Source organism: Musca autumnalis, unplaced genomic scaffold (assembly GCF_047663935.1).
Source record: "Musca autumnalis isolate F117 unplaced genomic scaffold, ASM4766393v1 scaffold_1, whole genome shotgun sequence".
Classification (NCBI taxonomy): domain Eukaryota; kingdom Metazoa; phylum Arthropoda; class Insecta; order Diptera; family Muscidae; genus Musca; species Musca autumnalis.
The window spans coordinates 5,249,119-5,268,813 of record NW_027411644.1 but is presented as its reverse complement, the minus strand read 5'-3'; the positions used below and the strand labels follow the sequence as shown (position 1 = coordinate 5,268,813).

Genomic DNA, 19,695 nt, shown 5'->3' with positions numbered 1-19,695 from the left:
TATATACATATTCCAAAATAAAATGTTTTTTTTTGTTCAAGAATACTAAATATATAAATACAGGGACTTGTTGTTAAATCAAAAAGAGAGAAAAAGAGAGTTCACATGTCAGCCGGACTCAGGCATTTGAAAAAAGAAAATAAAGGGAAATAATAAAATACCAAAATACGGTTTCTTCTTCTGTATTTCCTCCTGTATACTAGAGAACTAGAGAGATTTTGATTGAGAGTGAAGAAAAGCAAATTAGGATTATTGTTACCAATACTTGTGCGCATTACCAACACTTTTGCAATAGCATAGAACAACACCACAGGTAAGATGAGATGCAAATAGATCGGAGAGGGAGAGGCAAAGATCAAGGCCTCTTGAAGAAAATCGAACATGACGTTGCTTGTGGTGGTGATAAACATTCGAATCGAAAGAGAAATTAAAATGTAAAGATGCACTAATGCTTGGAAGACTGATGCCTCCATCCATCCCCAATTCCATGGAGAGTGGTGGGTGGGTGGTTGTTTGGTGGGCGCTGGTGTGTTTATATTCAGGCTGACAGACATATGAGGATTTAATATTAGATACGGCCAGTGATAAGTTATTGATTTAACAATTGCACGATGCTGTTGTTTGAGGCGTTTTGGGCCATTTGGCCTTAATACATATGTATGTTTGTATGTACGTACAACGTATGTAGCAAGCAACAAAGCACAAATGACGATAAAAATGTTTTTGTTTTTTTACAAAATAAATTGCTTAGCGGAGCACATACAACACATATAGCAACACATGCGCACGTAGCTTCAAAAAAGTCCAACAAAAAATCATATTTTGTTCTTCTTTTGCCACACCACAAGTAAACTTGGCAAACACATACGAACACACACTCACACATACTAGCACATTGGCACAAACACATTGACACTTACGCATATATGCACTCGAGACCAACCGAGTCAATCTGCTGAGATCGTAGCCAGTTGACTCAACGGTTTGCACACAAATTTTAGTTGAACATCACAATCCGTTCAAGTCGCGGATAACTCCGATATTTAGTATTTTATATTGTAAGTAAAAAATATAGAAGAAAATTGAACTGAAAATATTGAATTGAAAAAGAAAAACAATATTTGTTTCCTAAATAAATGTTTGATTTTCAAAAAAATTAACCAACGAAATCCGATAAAAAAAATAACCGTTAAAGACAATTTAAAATAACCGCTAAAGGATAACGAATATCTTGTGTCAGTTGTTTTGTGAAGAGACAGTGTGGCAACCTTAATAGAAAATTGAGTGTTACCCCCAAAAAAGAAAATAAAAACAGAACAGAGAAATAAAAAGTTAACGGTTTTATGCAGTGTTGTTAAGTGTCTTTTTTTGTTTTGTTTTAAAAACGAATCACTTTGCCCTTTATTTGTAATCGATTGATTTGAAAGTTTACTAAAAACCCCAACCAACTATAAAACAGGTAACATTTAAGAATTGAAATTGAATTGAAGTCTCTCCGGTGTGCATTGGTGATTTATCGATGTTAAAGAACTTAAACTAGTTTCGACGAGGTTAAACTAAATCTTCACTATGTGCAAACTAACAAACAATTCGTATTATGATTCGATCCAAATTCAAATGATTGTTTGTTGTGCAGAAACCACAATTTGTGGGTTTTAAAAAAGTTTACAATTTCAAGTAAAAGAAAAAAAAACTAAATCGAAAATTTTGTTGTGTGTCATTCAAAAGAACCACACGCTCATAAGCAGAGCTGCTAATTAGATAAAGGTTTCCTTCCTCAATATATTCATATTTTTTTTTTTTTTTCATTTTAAAAGTTACTAACAAGATTAAGAACCAGCCATAGGATTCATTAACATTTCAATTATATATTAAAAATGAAAAAATGAAATGTTACGAATTACGCAATTCGAGAACGTTGAAAATTTTAAAAATAATCCTTGTGTGTGTGTTCATTAAAGCTTATTAATGGGTTAGTGTGTATTTTGTACACAAAAAAGCTCTCGGGACGTGTTTTTATTCAAATCTCTCGAAACGAATGCCTTGAAGAAATTCTATTTTTAACCTCATTTAGCAGTTGTTCTTCCAACAATTTTCTGAGGTGAGATTCTTCTCAACGCCCATGCATTGTATCGAAAGTGTAAAGCTTTTGGGGCCCGAAATATATACACATAGACAAATGTGTATCTGTGTATGTGTGCATGGGTGGTATATGTTTCATTAATATATGATTACCTATAGACAAAATATTTCAAATAAAATTTTCTAAAAATATCCACATCATTTTTTTCCAATCTCACACATACTCACTCACACATGCATACATATGAAAATGGTCCACACATGTGCTGGTTTCTTAGCATGTTGCAGTGATAGTTTATTTAAAATTATACCATTTGATTAGGATCTGGAACATATTTGATACATAAGCTTTTGAACAACGGCAACTGTTAGTTAAATGTTCCCGATGTATACATATATGTATGCATATGTATGTATATGACAGCATTAAATGTATATTATTCGAAACAAATTTTCCTTTCCAAATTTCCTGCATTTTCTGGCGACCTACTAAAAGTGCTTACTCTTTATTAGAGCGGTGGCATCACTTGACTTGTACATTTAATGGAGATTTTGTAGTTAGAAGTGGCCCCAAAAACCGATAACCTAGGAGTACGTTTTTATTCAAATATTTTTGTTGGATGTTTCTCCCATGAATTGCGGCTGAAATTGTAAAATGTTCAGTTTTCTGTTTTACTTTAAATTTGTATTATTTTAATAGCATTGATAGCATTGGTATTTAGCCCAATTCAAGCTCACAGCATATTTCACAAAATAAAATTACTTGTTCTCTAACACACATCGACCTATAAAGAATTAAATTTCGAAATACCCACATTTCACATTTCGCCGATAGTTATTGAGTGAGTATGTGATTGGAATCTGAAATGATTGAAAGACGAATGCCCCCCAAAAAACGAAACGAGATACTTGTGTGCTCCATGATAATTATTCGTTATTTGACAGAGTAATGTGTTTCTTTTTCTGTGTCGTTTTACTTGTTTATGTTTTAAAAATCCCCGTTACAATCCATTGCTACTACTTGCTCCCTACTCCCTCTGACAATCGTTTATTCGAATTAATTTAAGAACAAGAAGAAAATTAAAACATTTATATTCTTTTATCTTGTTCTTCTTTGAAACTGTTGTAGGGAGACGCAGCGATTATCTTTTATATAAGTGAGTAATAAGTCTGTTTTCATGTAAAAAAAAAAACAAAACAGCGAATCAACACTTTCTTGTTCACACAACAGATTGGCATGAAATCGAATTACTTACAAAAACAAAACGAAAAAATGCAAAAAGCAAATAAAAATTCCAATGACTTGATTCGCATTTTTGGCTTATTTTTTAAGTTCAACACAAAAGAAGCAAAAACAAAAACATATTTACAAAGTAAAAAACACATCAACGTTCCATGTGGTTTTGGATTTTCAAGATTCATTACAACACATTTTTCACAAGTTATGCACTGGGAGAAAGAGTTTCAACTTATTGTTCTATTGGGGTTTCTTACAAATGCAGAAATACGGCTTTATAATTGGAGATGCAGATAACGACTTCAGGCCATAAAACATATTTACACTGGTGCTTATTAGCATGACAGTTATTTACATCGTAAATCTATTTGACGTAAAATTTGTGAAAATACAAGTTAAAAAATATAATGCCATGTTTACATTAGACCCTTTTGCTGGTTTACCTCCTTTATGAGGATTTAGTTGATGAATTTGAATTGTGACGCAATAGATTAACTAAATTTCTCACGAACATCTCCCCAGAAATAGTATTATATCCAAAGACGACATCAGATAGTCCATTGTCCAGTACAGATCACCAACGAAGTCCCGTTTTCAGCCAATATATACATGGGCGTAGCCAGGAATGCTTTTTGGTCGTTCTAGGGGGCAAATGCTTATTTTTTCGTAACATTCATAATTTTTTACATACAAACGAACTGTTTTGTAGGATAAGGGGGGGGGGGGCAGGTGCCCCTCCCTAGCTATTCCTGGCTACGCCCATGAATATATATTTAAATTTGACGATTGCAATGTGATGGAAAGTGAATCAAATTAAATCACAATGACATATTTTCACAACTAAATTCAAGCAAGTTTATATTATCGCTTATTATAGTACGGATGTAACAAGTCCACTGGGTTTCAAACGTCAATTCCTCAAAACAGCCTATTGCCAAGTTAATGGCTATATTTTTATTTAGTTGACAGTTTTTTTTATACATATTACATCTTATAACTAATAAGTGGTCCCTTGTCCCATCTGGAATGTTCGATGCGCTAGTATAATTGTAGTTTTCAACATAATTTACACTGTCACCTAAAATAAGTATTGGGGGCAAATACGTCATTATTTGACAGATGTTCAATGGAATTGACAACTTAAATGACGCATAAAACCAGTAAATATAAATTAGTTTTTCTGCTTGACCTTGTATTGTATTGGCATTGGGATTAGAGCTGGCAAACTATCGATAGTGCGACTATCGTTTTGATTGCTGTAGCGAATTATGTAAAACATAATTGATTTTGAGTCAGATATAAATAAAGCTTTACGATAGTGATTTAAACAATAATTCGACTATCGATAGTTTGCCAGTTCTAATTGGGGTAGATTCTTTTATTGCGCTTTCCTAAAAATAGGCTAATACCCCGCTTATGCTTGGTTTACATTTACGAAATCCACTCGATTTCAACTGTCAATTCCATTGGTTAAACGTCAAATGATATCCAATGGATTTCAGATGAGATTTCATTTGACGTTTGAGCAATGGAATTGACAGTTGAAATCGAGTGGATTTCGTAAATGTAAACCTAGCATTAGATTTTGCTTAATTTCGCAAATCCAGTCGATTTAAGTTATCATTTTCATACAATATATGTCAAATAAACCGAGATAGATGCATAGACTAAACCAAGTTTAAAACACCATACGCATTAGATCTTTTTTTCTGGGTTAACCTTATTTATGAGGATGTATTTAACGTATACGCTATGGAATTGAAATTTGAAATCCAGTGGGTTTATTAAATCTTGTTTTCTTAAACCAACTATGTTTTAAATGTCAATATACGTCAAATAAATCCTCATTAGAAGCAATCTCGTTGTTGAGTAAAGCTCATTTTACACTTGCACTTAAAACAGGTGTTATGGGAATTTACGTCATTTATTTAATAGATATTCTATGGAATAAACAATCTATAGTATGTTTACATTTACGAAATCGAGTGGATTTCAACTGTCAATTCCTTTGCGTATACGTAAAATGAAATATCATCTGAATTTCATTGGATTTTATTTGACGTTTAAGCAATGGAATTGACCGTTGAAATAGAGTGGATTTCGTAAATGTAATATGGGCTTATATGTAGTACGTTTATATATAACCGGATTTAACAAACCCACTGGGTTTCAAAAGCCAATTCCTTTGCATATACGTCAAATAAATCCTCACTAAGAAGGTTAAAGGCCTCGTCACATAAAAGGATTTATGGCTTCATTCATTAAGTTGCATGTTCTTCCGGCTTTAGGCCAAATGTCAAAGCATACGAAAATCGGGTTTCAGCACACATTCAGCCGCGTAGAGATGCGGCAATTCCAAAAAACAATAATATAAACATGGTCTTAACCCTTTTAAGAATTTGAAAACACCTTGAGCTACGAGTACATTACACATTTACATGAAACTTTTACCTTATTTATCATAAAGAATAAACAATTTTATTTTGACAAAATCTAATTTACTTCCATTTGTACTATATTCCCAAAACAGTTTCTTCTCGAGTAAACGTAAACACAAAAAACAGCAGCCATGGATGCCATCAAGAAGAAGATGCAAGGAATGAAAATCGACAAGGATGCCGCCTTGGAACGTGCCGCTCTTTGCGAACAACAAGCCCGCGATGCTAACACTCGTGCCGAAAAGGTAGGTTACATGCAATACAAATTAACGAAATGTCAATAGCCTCCCTGTCTGGTTCCTCTATATTTAGTAACAATTGGTACCAAATGTTACTGGATTTTGACTTTTATAACATACTAGTTTTTACTGGACAAATTTCATCCACTGAGAACTAGCAAGTACAGAGGCACAATATAACAGGAATCAGACACAGATAATAAAAAGATAGAGTAACGCTTAGTTTACATTTACGATATCCACTCGATTTCAACTGTCAATTCCATTGCTTAAACGTCAAATGAAATCCAATGGATTTCAGATGAGTTTTCATTTGACGTATTCGCAAAGGAATTGACAGTTGAAATCGAGTGGATTTCGTAAATGTAAACCAAGTATAAGAAAGAAGTTGAGTAATAACAATAAACTCATATCTTCTTTCACATAATGTTCGATATTGGAATACCTAATATTTGTTCGCTATTAATATAAACTAGTTTGTAGTTTGGAAACTAATGGAATTTTTACTTAATTCTCCCCTTAACAGGCCGAAGAAGAAGCTCGCCAATTGCAAAAGAAGATCCAAACTGTTGAAAACGAATTGGATCAAACACAAGAAGCCTTGACTTTGGTCACCGGCAAATTGGAAGAAAAGAACAAAGCTTTGCAAAATGTAAGTCCACTTTTTATTTTTTTTTTCATATAAATTGGTATTTGAAGTTCATACAGTTATGGTAACTTACAGTTTTTTTCCCATAATGAAAGTATCAAAAATTTGAGTACTTTCTCGATTGCCATCTTATAAAAAGCTATTTATACCTACTGTATGAACTTTTTAACAAACAGTGGTAATTGATGATTGATCCAATTTTCATTCAGCAAAATCTGTACTTTATTTACCAAACAATGGTGAAAAATTATAAACAAATTAATATCTGAAATGTTTTAATCATCAACCACACCTTTACCTTAATTTATAAGATTATATATTATTTACTTTTATTGTTATACATATATATAATATATATAAAACTCAAAGATATGCATTCCCTCGAAAAAATAAGAAAAACGAAATTATAACAACAGGTAATACTTTCATTTCCGTTCGTTCAACACATGTTTTTGTTGTTGCTAACTTATGCAATTTGCAAATTGGCAAATACGGCATCTCTGCCAAATTGTTGTAGAAGTGTTGCCAACTACGTTGAAATTCAAATGAAGCTATTTTTAAAAAATGAACTCACACAATCAGTGTGCACATACAACACTATTTTCAATAAATATTTCAAAAAAGAGCAAAACAGGATTGTAATTTTATTCTCAGTGATTGTCTGAATATGTGTGTCGATGCCAAAATTTGGTATATAATATACATATGTACATATGATCTCCAATTAAAGTATTAAATTAAATATCAAGTAACCATGACAAGATTAAGGAAATATGGTCAATGTATCTGTGAACAAAATCGCAGTCGAAGGTCATAAAAAATGTACTGCATACTGTTGCTGACTCCTATGCCTTGTGGAGGAACAATCAATCTACTTGGCCTTCAACATTTTCTAAAAACAACTTTCATTGGAGAAATGAAAATAACACGAAGGCCAGGTGAAGAAATGTCATTTTTGTAAAATTGATTTGAAAATGTGTATGTATTATGTATATATGTATGCTGCAAATAGGTATGCTGAAGTATTTTATCCAAATATTATGCCGAAGAGATAAATATGCCATATGATCAATGCCGTCGAACACAAATAAATTGTCTGTATTATTTTACTCCAGAAATATAACGTGTTATGAGTAATAATTATTATATGTACATATCAGCAGCACATACATATTTGCGTACCCTCATATACATACATATGCAAAAAATTCAAATTTTCCTGAAACTTATTGCTGCCGCCAATGATGATCATCATGATGTATGGTCAACACCCCAATCTCAATGAGAACTTTTGAAAACCAAAAAAAGAGCAAATGACTCGAGAGCATTTGTCCATATCTGTATTGGTGTAATTGGGGGGAGGGGGTGATGAGGGCATTGTGTGGGTTGTATATAATGGTCATAGATCGTTAATTAGAGAGTACTTATGGGGGAAATTTGCTGGTCTCTTTTCTCTATTACGCTCTTGCTTAGCACACATACGGGGCGGTGTGTGCGTGTGTGTTGTGTGGTAGCACTCTTGACTTGGTACAAGAATACGGCAACGTTTTACTGGTTAGACGTTTAGATTTTGTTTGGGGGAGCACATTGTTGGCTGCAAATATAGAAAATCATATACCGCATCGTACACAAGATAGCAGCGCAGCCATACCGGACTATCAACCTACTGGCAGAGGTCTCAAACTATTAAACTACTACACACCAGTGAAACAGCAGTATCCCTTAATAAGAGATTTCTAATGAAAAGTTATTACACATTAATAACAATTGAATAAAATAACATTGGATTTTGCCGATTGTCTGTGGATCATCGAGCGTATTGACGTAATTTACAACTCAACCGTTCTTGATAACAATGATGAGTGGTATCTCTTGCTAAAAGCCGGAAAGCGAACTACACTTAACATAATACACTACTATGTTGCAATAGGGCAATATCATCTTCGCATCCAACCATACTATTGGAAAACGTATCAAAATATACAACAAAAAGTGAAAAGTGTGCACAATGTTATAAGAAATAAAACTACATATTTTATGTACGCGGTCGTCAAAACAAATACTTTATCGCGCCTTAAATTACTGATGATCAACTAAAGGAAATTGCCTTCCGAGGATAGAGATTAATAAAAACTTGCTTTTATTTTTGCGAAAAAATAAAATAACAAGTTTTCATTCTCTACACAAATAAAATCTGCTACTAGTTACAAATTGGGCGTACTTTTTTCCAAAAAACGTCTTTAATTTGAAGAAAAAAGTGTGTGCGTGTGAAGATTGGAATCTCGGACGGGACCAACATTTTTATTGATATTCGCATTTTCTACTCTGACTCATCCATTTTATAAACAACAAACGCGTTGGAAATTATGATTGTGTAGTTTATTTATAAATTTCCATAACATAACGCCACCATTAAAGAATGTGGCCATTTTCCCTCTTAGAACTTGTCTCTTATCGTTTAAATCAATAAAACTGTTATAACGCGGCGGTGTCTTGCTGTTTAGTGAATAAATGGCGTATGATCAACAATCGTCATCAACATCATCAGGTTTAAAAATATATAATTGAATAATTGCCAAAAACCGACTTGACATTGCTGTTCTGCATTCCTAAAAACTAGAGCAAATTCTTTAAGAAGAACATCTCATCAATAAAATGTTTTGAGTTCTGAACAAAAAGTTAATGCAAAAGTAGTTATTCAAAGCGAAATACAACCAACATCTGCACTACGTTGTGTGAACTTAATTTAATATGGTGGAGAAAATACTGAGTGAAACAAAATCAAACGATAAATGGCAAATAGTATCTTATGGAAAATCAAAACACTTACCAAAGACAATTGCAAATGTAACGAACACCACCAACAGCAGCAACACTGCCACCAATCTGAAAAGAAGACATATTGATATTAAAATAAGATCAACTGTGTCAGAAACTGCTAAACAGCAAAACAAATCTCGCAACAGCGAAAGTCGCCCCAAACAGCAAGAGAACACACATCATCATTCTAAAGATCTCAAGAAGTCTGGCAACTCCACACAACAACAGCAGCAACTGTCTCAACCACAATACAATCGCAAACGGTCAAAGTTACAACAGCAAATAAAACGCGCTCACCGCCATCTCTTAACGAGTGGCGGTTATGATAAACAACAACAACAGCCGCAGCAACGGTAAGATGAAAATTAAGGTATATCAATTAGGTAGTCGTCTTGGCCCAGCTGATGGGAACATTACTAGTCACCACAATTTCGTTTGCCTAGACTTTCATTCACCGATCTAAAATTTGTTGATTAAAAAGGAATATGAGAAATTATTTTACTTTTAGCACCAGCAGAGAGTAAAGTAATAAATTCCATGTAAATCGAAATAAATATGAGAAGAAACACTCTCCTTTTTGAATAACTAATGTTCACGAGATATAATTATTTTGTCTTGTGTAAACGTTGGGAAAGCGACTACCTAATAAATGTGCCTCGATAACAACTCTTCTCAGAGTAGAACGAATATAGATTATCTTTGTTTTGTTTATTGCCATCTCGCTCACCACAGCAATCAGCTGCCATCACCATTGAAAAAGGGAACAAAATTAAAGCAAAAAAATACAAAAGATATTCCCAGTAGCTGCAAAAGTAACAGTCTGAATAATAAAATATCAAAGAACAACAACAACAGTAGTACGTCCAATCATCCAGCTGGAGGCCAACAGCAGAAAGGTAAAGCGAAATTGAAAAACACCCATGCAAATCAGAAGAAACTAAAAAAATTCACCAACGATCAAGATTCCATAACGTCGCGTTGGTATTCCATAGAAGAACAATTAGATCTGTTGGACAAACTACTCTATTGCTGTAATGAAGAAGAGGAGAATGCAGCTTTGAAGGCTTGGTACAAATCCATTAACAGAGAATTCCTATTGGAGACCGACTCGTCCGAAGAGGACTCGGAGGGTGCCTTAAGTGATTGCGATTGGAGTTGGAGTGACATGATGATGTCCTCCTCCTCCGCCGCCTCGTCAGCCACAGCAACAATTACAACGCCAAGTGAGGACGATGCACGTTCCACAATTAGCAATAGCAGTATGTCCACATCGTCATCATCACTGACGCCTAGTTCCCTTAAGAGGAGAGGTCATCAACATCATCCGAGGTTTTCGGGTACCCGAAGGCCTAACGTGCCGCCCAATGTTCAAGAAATTTTAGCCGCTCTTTATAAGAACGACGATGACAGTGCATCACAACAAGAACAAGATAAACATCAACAAACTACTTTGTCCTCTACACTTGATATAGATCAGACATACGATGACAGTTTGGTGAGCTATCCAGATGACCCAGAAGATGATCCCGAAATGGCCCAGCGTATAAAAGCATCACTTAACTTGCCTTTGACTGAATCAGTCACAACATCCATGGGTAGCAACAGTCCAACGCCCACTGATGACAGTAGTATGCTGGACGAAGGATTGGTGCAGACATCTACCTCAGGTTCTTCTTCCGCAATACAGCCGCTTAGAGAAAAGAAATCAAAGTCAAAACGTGATAAAGCAGATAAAACGGCATCAGCCGATAATACTAAGGAGAAGAAATCTAAAAAATCGAAGAAAGATAAATCAAAACGTGCTTCAGCTTGCCTAGATTCTAACACCGATATAACAAATGCGGCATCCAACAGTGATCTGGCATCTGCCGCCACCGATGAGGGCATTGCCATAGACGATGACGACGTCCAATCGGCCGAGTGGGCAAATCTTAGGTGTACAAGTGAGGCGGCCGAAATTGTTGCCGAACGGGAAGCTAGACGCAATAAGAACCGTTGTGCCGACTATCCTGGACTTGCGTTTGGTCGTTCCATTTTCAGCTCAGATACCATGATGAAATTTAATATAATTCGCAATGAATTGCATAACATCATGAATACACAATTGAAACGGGTAATTAATCAATACAAACATTTATTTTGCAGTATTGTTTTTGTACAATGAGGATGCCATTATACAAATTAACAATACTATCGCCTCTTAATATTACTAATATAATAATTGAGAACTGTGCCATAGTCTTTCGCCGAAGTATGCAAACATTCAGTATTTGGACCTAGACAACAACAACGATCAATCGCCCACTCTCTCCCTCCCCCTTTTGTCTTGTTTTCCCAAAATCAAGGCTAAGCCGGTCAAATTAATCTAAATGTACGTCGTCCTAATTAATTAGTATATACGGTGAATATACAATCTATTTCTAAAGAACTGAAACTTTTATACATTCTACACTCATACATTTCTTCCACATATACTCGTACATATTACAATATGTATATTTAGCAAGTGATTACGTAGTATTTTAAAGAATTTTCTTCTGTTTACTCCATACGACGAATTTCTTGCTTATTTTCAATGTGAGAGTACAAGTAAATAACCAAATATTTTCAGAGTTTTTCTATACATGTTCGTATGTGGATGGATAATTTGCCGGTATAGCAAATTTCATTGCTTCAACAATAACGAATGAACGAACCGAACGAACGTAACTTTTAATAGGGCCCAGCAAGCTTAAGTGTATTCGTGTGTGCTCTAAATAAAGAAAAAATTTTAAATTTCTCTTTGAACATTCTCACTTTTAGCATGGCTAGCTCATTGTCGTCTTTTGTGAATGTCTGTCTGTCTAACTGACTGATTGCTAGAAGAGTCTTTTGTCTTTGAACTCGTTTTTTACATCTATTATTTGTACAATGACCCACTTTATGTACATATGTATGTATGTAGAATACCTTTTTGTCATTTCACTTCATTGAAGAAAACAACGTCGAAAAACCTTATTGCTTTTACTACAAACAACCATCTGACAGACAGATCGGTCGGATCGATCGCAGGTTTCTAAACGACCTTCTCATTTGATGCACTGCACTATACATATTTTGTGCTTACCATAGTCTCTTTTTCAAAACAAATGCGACTACTTACAGATAGAAATGTTGTCCCCTTTGTGTGTGATATAATTGTCCGAATTACGCAATGTTAATAATATTTCCTCAAATGGCAAACGATTTTGTCTTTAATTAATAACTCATGTTTAGCACTTTATCCAAGTGTTGTTGTTTGTGTTTTGCATCATTGCATTATAGAACTCTGTATTTGCCATATTCTCGAATCATAGAATAAATTAAACATTTCATTTTCAATAACAATTAAATATGGCTATTACTGTTTATGGTTGATTTTCGACAATGACACAACGAATCAATTATTAAAAAAAAAAAAAAAAAAAAATGGAAAGAAAAATACGTTTTTATGTCGCCACAGCCAGCCACATTAATAGTAGTATTGTCAACGACCTTCCTAATGACGTTTACCCATATTTCCCATATTTAGTTGCAATTTACTCATTCGTGCACACCATAAAACGTACATACATACATAGGTCGTGTCCGTCCGTCTGCATGTAGTTTGTTTTAGTAGTTCCAATCCAAAACACTACATACGAGGAGTTTACTTTTAATTTCTTTTCATTGCCATTCAAGTGTAATCGCCGTTTATGTGTATTTTTCTAAACATGAAAACAGAAAAAAAAAACATCCTAATATGGCAAAGTTATGAATTATAATCATTTTAAGTAAAACCAAGATTTATTTGGATGTTCGCTCGCGGTTAATAATAATGCCGGTGAAGCAAACATCGTACATACATATGGATATACCTGTAAACATATTTAGATACCTATTTGGGATTGGGATATGTTTAAATCCGTAGTATAATAACATTACAATTGTTTATACTTTCCTTGCAACAAAATGTATTTGAGTTGCTAACCATTTTGCAACATACATTCGGATTATTTTCCGCCCAAATAATACAAGAAATTAATTCTTAATATTTGCCGCATTAACATTAACAGGTTTTATATCACTTTGTAAAATACAGCACAGACAGCTATCTCCTTTTCACTTATTGAGTTTTTTTCTACAAATCTAGGCGAGGCTTTTTGTGTGCTATTAGCCATACTACTCAGTGTTTTTACTCTCGTAACTCTCTTTTTGGATTCTCAACTCTCAAACCTCTTCACGAAAGCCGACGATATGATTGGTTTTGTCAACGTAATCGTTTGTCACCACTCAAAAAATTCATATGAGCTCATTCGCTGCAAAAAAGTCGAGACGTAAGCTTCGTTTTGTGTGGTTACAGTGTTTTGTGGGCATAAAAGCATTCAAATAAAAGATTTTTGATTTATTCAAGCTAGAAAATTGTTAACATTTAACGAATAAGTGTTAATAAAGTGAAAAGCAAACGGTTTAAAAAGCGAAATATTGAATAAAATAAAGTTATACACACCACAGATCTCTTGAAGAAGAAGCATAAAAAAAGTAGAAGAAGAAGCAGAGAAAGAAAAACCGGTGGTCGTTTTTAACCTAACGTTTGCATTGAATAAAATAAATATATTTCCATTCGTTGTCTCAGTCGATCTTAAACAATTAAAGTAAATTTTTTTAGCAGATAAAAAAAATAAACCACAAATTGAAAAATAAGGTGCTCTTAATAAAAACAAAAACACAAAAAATAAAAATTGTACAAAGTTTTTAAGCTTAAAGTAAAGAGTAAAAGAAAAAAAAAACAAAAATGACGACCAGCATTCCACAAGGCACCTTATTGGATGTGCTCAAGAAGAAAATGCGTCAGACCAAAGAAGAAATGGAAAAATACAAAGATGAATGTGAAGAATACCACAAGCGTTTACAACTAGAAGTGGTTAGACGTGAAGAAGTAAGTTGAGAGAAATCGAATATTTCCAAAAAGAAGATGTAAATAAAATAGAGAATGCTCCAAAAATTCAAGGGAAAAATATGTAAATGCAAAACATTGTTCAGGCCCAAAAAAATGTTCGTTCGTTCGGTCGTTATAGTGGCTTTTGTTAACTAATATTTCGGCTTATCTTAGGTGCGAATGAGTGAAAAGGATAGCTGTATTCAAACAAGTCCGTAGACTAAAATGACTCAAGAGAGTAGTTTTATGTCTCTTGTTTGTGTTTCGTGAGAACTTCAAATTGTAAACAGGGTGATTCCGATTTAGAATGAGAGAGTGGAACCAATAGATGATAGTAGTGGGGAATATTTGGATGATTGAGGCGCTGAAGTGCTGTTTTATCGTATTCATTTGTAATTTCTTCCTTATTTGGTTTTTAGATATTTTTTTAATTGATGTCGGTGGAGAGTTTTGCCCCCTCCTTTTTTTTGTTATGCCAATGTATATGGTTTAAAATTCACGGTCGTCACTACATGTATATCATTGTTGTTGAATAAATGTTGGCACAGATATGAATTTTCAATGCTACCGAATCGTTTGCTGTTAATTATCTATCCCAATTCCAATTTGAGGTACAAATTCATTTGGGTCTATTTGGAATGTGATGAAGTGGCCGAGAGTGAGAGCGAGGGACGATGAACAGAAAACATTTCGATTGACTTTTTTGTATGTTGTCTTTTATTCAAATATTATCTTGCAATTGTCGTCATGACCATAAAACATTCGTGTTTTCCTTTAACTTAATCAATAGAGTTGTGCAAAGTTTCCAGAAGTATTGCCATTATAAATACAACAAATATGGTGAGAGAGTGCGAGAGATAGTTTAACACCTTTATTGCCGTTTTGTTGTTGTTGGCCTGACTGATAACATTGATGTTGTTTTCTCCAAAAAGCTAATTTTTTTCTACTATTCTTTCTTTTTGGCGAGAACAATGAAAATGTCCGTAATCATTTTGTATAAAGTGAATAATAAACATAAATATAGAAATGAAAAATAACGAAAATGGAGAAGAATACACATGACGTCGTCCATCATCAACTTATGGGTAGATAAAACCAAAAAAGTATTCGCTTCTTGATTCGTTTGCATTTCATTGTTGTGCCAGTGTGGCGGCAGAGGGCTGGCTGTCTGACTGACTACTAAAGACACAACATTAAAGTCCCAAAAAATTTGCCCCATGGCAACGTTTCTGAGAGAGTGTGAAGTAGTGGACGACGACGAATACACCACCACTTTACTCCCTTTTTATTGTCAATGGTTGGTTGGTTGTTGGGCTGTTTTCAAATGAATTCGTTTATATAAATATGTATGTATGTGCCCAAGTTTGTAGTTATCTAAAATGAACAAAGCAACAAACATACATACATTCTAGTTATAACGATGACGTAATGTTCCACTAGCAATCGAAAAAGCCCCCACAGAAGAAAACTGAGAATTGACTGACTAGCAGCAGAAAGAAATGTTATCAATACGTTGAATGAAAACACAGGACTAAACTCTGATTCATAGTTGAGAAAGTTTTGCTGGAATGCAATGTTTTGAAATGAGCAAAATAATGCATTAACCACGAGCAAGCTAGGAGGAGGCGCAATGTCAATGGTATGATGTCATTCCCACTAATAATTGGGGTGGTATTGATGAGATATTAGGTCTGGAATGTTTGCATACTTTTGTATATGATGTTTAGGTGAAAGTGCATGGTTCTCCTTTTTAAGTTCTTCTTTCAGCTTTATAAAGGATCGAATGTATTAGCGAAGCCGCCGCCGTGCTCTATGTTGTGCTGCATCCAGGATCGGATCCGCTGTTATGCGGAGAGCATTGTATTCATAGAGTGGGGGGAACAAGGTTAACATTGGGCTTCCTAGGGAATTTTTATATTTTTAATGAGAGAATTTTTGGAGCATATCTTTGAGTTTATATATATTTATATGTATATCAATTTAAGCTATATAAGTTATTGTATTTTATATAAAATATATATATAGACGTATCCTATATAAACTTTTCCTTGAAAACATTGATTTCCAGGCCGAATCTGAAGTTGCCGCTTTGAACCGTCGCATTCAATTGCTCGAAGAAGACTTGGAACGTTCTGAAGAACGTTTGGGTTCTGCCACAGCTAAGCTCTCTGAAGCTTCCCAAGCTGCCGATGAAAGTGAACGGTTAGTACTCCAAATTCCAATGCGAACTGTATTGGGATCTTTATAATATTATTTGTTATTATTACTTGTATCTTTTCTTTAAAATATTTATTTACTTTTATTAATTTAATATCCGATGTGAAAAGACGATAATAGTCGTACATATTTAGCTACGTGGTGAAGGGTTTATTTTTTGTTATCTCGTAATTTTCATTTCTCCCTAAGAGAATATATTCATAACAAAAAAATCTATTATTTGAAAATATTAGGATACGAAAGGCCCTTGAAAATCGTACAAACATGGAAGATGACAGAGTAGCTGTTTTGGAAGCCCAATTAGCACAAGCTAAGTTAATTGCTGAAGAAGCGGATAAAAAATACGAAGAGGTACAAAAAAAAAAAAAAAAAAACAATCTAAACTTCTTCAAAATAATTCGAATATAGGGTACTAGGGTTACTAGGATCAAAAGTGTCTTTCTTATTTTATTTTTAATTATTTTCCGAGGTTAGAATGTGTCGTCGTTATGTGGGTTATGAATACAATGCTCTCCAAAAGGTAACCATAACAACTATACCTGCTCCAATATGGTTGTTATTATTATTATTATATAGTTTTATAATTAGAGTTAAGCAATAATATCCCAGTAGAAAGTGTCTTCAAGACAACATTGATGACTCATGCACGACACTTTCAATTCGTTGAGGACTCTTTGCAGACAGCCCTTTGGGATCGTTGACGACATTTTCACACAAGTGTCCCAGTATTCATGCACGACAACTTGGGTGACAGGGTAAGCGAAGTTGTCGTCGACGACGGTCTAGATGACTAAAATCCCCGTATTTCGTCGACGACTGCTTCACCGACCGTGTCTTGCTACTAGTCATCGATGACCCAATTAAAGACATTTTCGTTTATGTTGTCGTGTGTCAAATTTTTATTTAATTATAAAATATATTATTTTTACATAATAAATTAGTTTATTAATTAATAATACTTAGCTCCCGTATGTTCCGCAATCCAATATTTTCTTCCAGCTTTACTACGCCATACACGTCTTACCCCACCTGACCTCTCTTTATTTTTGGATTCTGCAAAAAGAAACGATTTTAAATGAATGTTGTGAATATCCACTAAATTTTCTATAATCTTACCTTATACCACAGACGTTGTATTTTACAGTCGCTGGAATTTTCAATGTTCTCCGTGACTTCAACATACATACATGCACCTATTCAAAGAATAACTACAATTAATTTTAAAGCATTTTAATCTATTTATTCTAGCTTACCGTTTTTTACATAATGCAGTTTGTATAAATACAATTGTTCAATCAGTAACGCGGTTTCCGTATTTTATGACATTATAATTTTTCATTTATTACAAATCAAAAATTTTATATTTGGATAAATATGTGTACAATTGTTTCAAAGCACACTTTTGAGAATTTTTCGGTTTGTTGCCAAGACACAATGCAAGACATGGTCATGCAAGTTGTCGTACATGACAATTTCGGAATATTCGTTAACGAATCGTCGACGAAAATGTCATCGAAGACTCGATTTTCTATTGGGATTGTACGTATGTATGTATGTATTAGTAGTTCGTAGTCTTAGAATTGTAAGAATGAATGAATCTGTACAAACAAGAAATGTGTGGCAAACGTAAAGCATTCTCAAAGACACAATTTCTCTGCGCGTATTCCTAGTTAGTCCATCTAACTAGTTTACAGCAAGATCGGAACTGTGTCTTTGGGAATGTAATTGCTTCTGAATTGTTTAAGTAAAACTATTTTTCTTATTCTTTCTTAACAACTATATCGTCAACAAATTATGGATTGTATACAACTATTACAACGACAACAACTTGGAAAAAAACCTACGCCAACACGCAAATTTTGACATAAATAATATAACATCGTTTGTATCCCTACGTGATGTGCCTCTCTCTCTGTGTCCCATTGTTCTGTACCTTCACATGTGATTCTACGGCACTTTCTTGTTTTGTTTCGACTGCACCACCATCACAACCCATCCTCTCTGTGTGTTGCAAATGTGGTCGATGAATAAACGATCGTGCGGAATAAAACGGAATCTGATTGCTATATGCTTCACTTATAATCTTGGATGTCTTCTATCTGCAACGCTTAAACGAACCACCGAGCAGTGCTCGTAAGATCCTTGAGAACCGCGCCCTTGCCGATGAAGAACGCATGGACGCTCTTGAGAATCAATTGAAGGAAGCACGTTTCCTTGCTGAGGAGGCTGACAAGAAATACGATGAGGTGCAAATCAAAACCAATTTCAATAGTTTACTTATTGCCGATGCTAGTTGTTCATCTTCTACCACTACTACCAATAACAATATTATAACTACAACTACTACTACCACTACTAATAGTATCCCCAATGATGAAACTTCAGATAAGAACCAACCAACACCAGAGATATTGCAACAAACCTGATCGTCGTCCTTTTTCTATTACATTCAAGTCTAGAAATATCAACATATTTTGTATTTACATGATTATTGAACAAATTACTACTGACTGACTGTGGCTTGACCAACAGAGCTGCGCGGAATCGACGAATCACAACAAGCATGATTGGTTTGTTAGTATTCATAGCTCGTCTAGATTAAAAAGAATCTTATCAGCTCTTGTAAATTGATAAAAAAAAAACGAAAATTCTTTAAAAGAATTAACACTGCGAGTCTAGAAAAGAAACAGGTGTTGAAAACTTGGAGTTGGTTGTTCTAGATCTGAAAACAAATAACAAATTGGATGATACCTTTACTATTGTATTTGTATATGAAAACTTGTGCTGCTTAAAAAAAAATAGTATGAAATTGTATATATATGTGTATATATATAGCGTCATATACATATATATTTATTTAAAAGAAACCCAATTAATGTAAACTAATTAAAAAAAAATTGTAAATTGAATTTCTGCAACATAGTTACTTCTAATTTATTGTAAAGAACAAATTGCACATACATACCTAGAATAAATTCTCATTAAGTGTGTATGCAATGTAAATGAAGAACTATAAAACACAATTATGGCAATATGTATGTAATGAGATTAGGGAATAGAAATTCGTAAAAAACCAC

At 34.0% G+C, this 19,695-nt stretch overlaps 1 protein-coding gene across 50 annotated transcripts in view; it reads left to right on the top strand.

The window, feature by feature from the left end:
* The first annotated feature begins 477 nt into the window (after positions 1–477).
* Tm1 (tropomyosin 1) overlaps positions 478–19,695 on the top strand; it is a 32,657-nt gene continuing 13,439 nt past the window's right edge. For 12 of the 50 annotated variants that reach the window (XM_073963146.1, XM_073963145.1, XM_073963139.1 and 9 more), the window contains exons 1-4: positions 7,951–9,818; positions 10,198–11,578; positions 16,470–16,603; positions 18,747–18,864. In XM_073963146.1, the coding sequence (XP_073819247.1) occupies positions 9,397–9,818; positions 10,198–11,578; positions 16,470–16,603; positions 18,747–18,864 (2,055 nt within the window). In that variant the 5' untranslated portion in view covers positions 7,951–9,396. Of the gene's footprint in view, positions 670–751; positions 1,059–3,211; positions 3,240–5,849; positions 6,003–6,522; positions 6,649–7,950; positions 9,819–10,197; positions 11,579–11,610; positions 14,402–16,469; positions 16,604–16,851; positions 16,970–18,746; positions 18,865–19,695 lie in introns of those variants that run through there. The other 38 variants (XM_073963148.1, XM_073963147.1, XM_073963132.1 and 35 more) reach the window with 19 other exon arrangements.